This window comes from Ceratosolen solmsi, unplaced genomic scaffold, assembly GCF_000503995.2.
Source record: "Ceratosolen solmsi marchali unplaced genomic scaffold, CerSol_1.0 scaffold23, whole genome shotgun sequence".
NCBI lineage: Eukaryota > Metazoa > Arthropoda > Insecta > Hymenoptera > Agaonidae > Ceratosolen > Ceratosolen solmsi.
The window spans coordinates 4,578,194-4,579,691 of NW_011948430.1; the positions used below are offsets into that span (position 1 = coordinate 4,578,194).

Sequence of the window (1,498 nt, forward strand, 5' to 3'; positions counted from 1 at the left end):
TGCCTCGCAATAGCTTCAACTCCAATCCATACGCTACTTACATTTAATTTCACTCCCATCTCCCTCGAAATGAAAGTATTTTCACTGAGGCTTGAATGTGTTAGACGCGCCGTCTCGAATGTGTGCCATCTCCTTCGCTTCCTGCCGCCACCCTCATTCCCTCCTCGTCAGTGCCTCTGTCGATGGGTGTGCGTAAGCTCCGGTTCCTCATTAAAAAAGCAAAAAATAAATAAAGATTCCGCGCTAGGACAGCCACCATGAAACATTTCATAAAATCAATGCAATCGAAGATGTCGAAGCCCATTGGTCACGGTGACAATGTGCGGGTGTGCGGGGCCGACGGCGCGGGCAGAAGCATTAGTTTGCCGGGAGGGAGCGGGAGCTCCCAACGACGGCCGGCGACGGTCCCGTGGAAGGAAACGGAGCGCGTCGCGACGCGGATCGGACGCAGGTGGGGAGCGGATCGGCAGGTGCGCGTCTGGAAGGAGGCTCGCGCGCATTCGCGAGCGGCAGCTCATTACGGTGCACGGCGTTGGCCCCCTCGCGAGGATACGTACGAGAGTGGTCGTGTGCAGGGTCTCCGGGCCGCGATGAAGGGCAAGGCGAAGCCGACGGAGTTCCGAGGTCAGCGGAGACCCTCGGCGGCGGCGGCGGTGGCGGCGGCCGGTGGGACAAGGCCGCGCGTACATCCGGCCTCGACTTCCATCTACTGGGAGTCCGTGGACTCGTCGGGCGGCAGCTCCGGCAGCGGCAGCCGTAACTACGTAGACCCCTGGGACCTCGAGAACTACGCGTACCTGCGAAGACACAGCATCGCCGTGGCCAGTCCTCAACCGGTCTACCAGGCGAGCCGTAACCACGGCTATAGCGGCCGGCTTTCCAACCACTCGCCCCTTCTCGAATCCGACGACTACTGGTCAGTGCTCTACGTCGTACTTCCGGAGATCATGAGATCATTAGATGCCTTGGCTGGGGGGCCCATAAAGGTCACTTACTAGCTCGTTTACTAATCCCGCGTATCGTCTCGATGCGCTGCTCTAGGCTGCCAAGGACGGGCTTCGCTCAATGCCGCCACTGTGATTTCGGCAGCCTTCCGTGTGCTTTCGCGCTTATGGTGCTCCGCGGCAATAATACCATTTGCGCTTGCTCGTATGACTTTTGCCATTACGCGGTTTATCCTATTGCAATAGCGCAACGACATAATATTTAATGCGCTTGGCATATTATGACGACGTTGGTGTCGGTAGTGTCGATATTGTTGGGGCAGCGTAGATGAAGTGGTAAGTATGTTCGTAGCGTCGTGAGGAAGACAAGGAGTGTCGATTAGTTTATAAAATTTATTCTTGCATTATCGAACCTCTTCGTACATTGCATTTGAAGATTATGCCAACGGCTCGCGTAATAAAATTTTTCAATTGTCATACATTTGCTTCTCACACTTTAATGGCAAGGATCAAGGCGATTGCATAAAAAATATTACAAATAATATTGTATTTTA

At 54.3% G+C, this 1,498-nt stretch overlaps 1 protein-coding gene across 1 annotated transcript in view; it reads left to right on the top strand.

Annotated features, from left to right (window-relative positions):
- Positions 1-469: 469 nt before the first annotated feature.
- Positions 470-1,498, top strand: part of LOC105364131 (uncharacterized) — an 18,491-nt gene continuing 17,462 nt past the window's right edge. Inside the window, exon 1 of the mRNA XM_011501994.1 lies at positions 470-916. Coding sequence (XP_011500296.1) covers positions 591-916 — 326 coding nt within the window. The 5' untranslated portion in view covers positions 470-590. The remainder of the gene's footprint in view (positions 917-1,498) is intronic.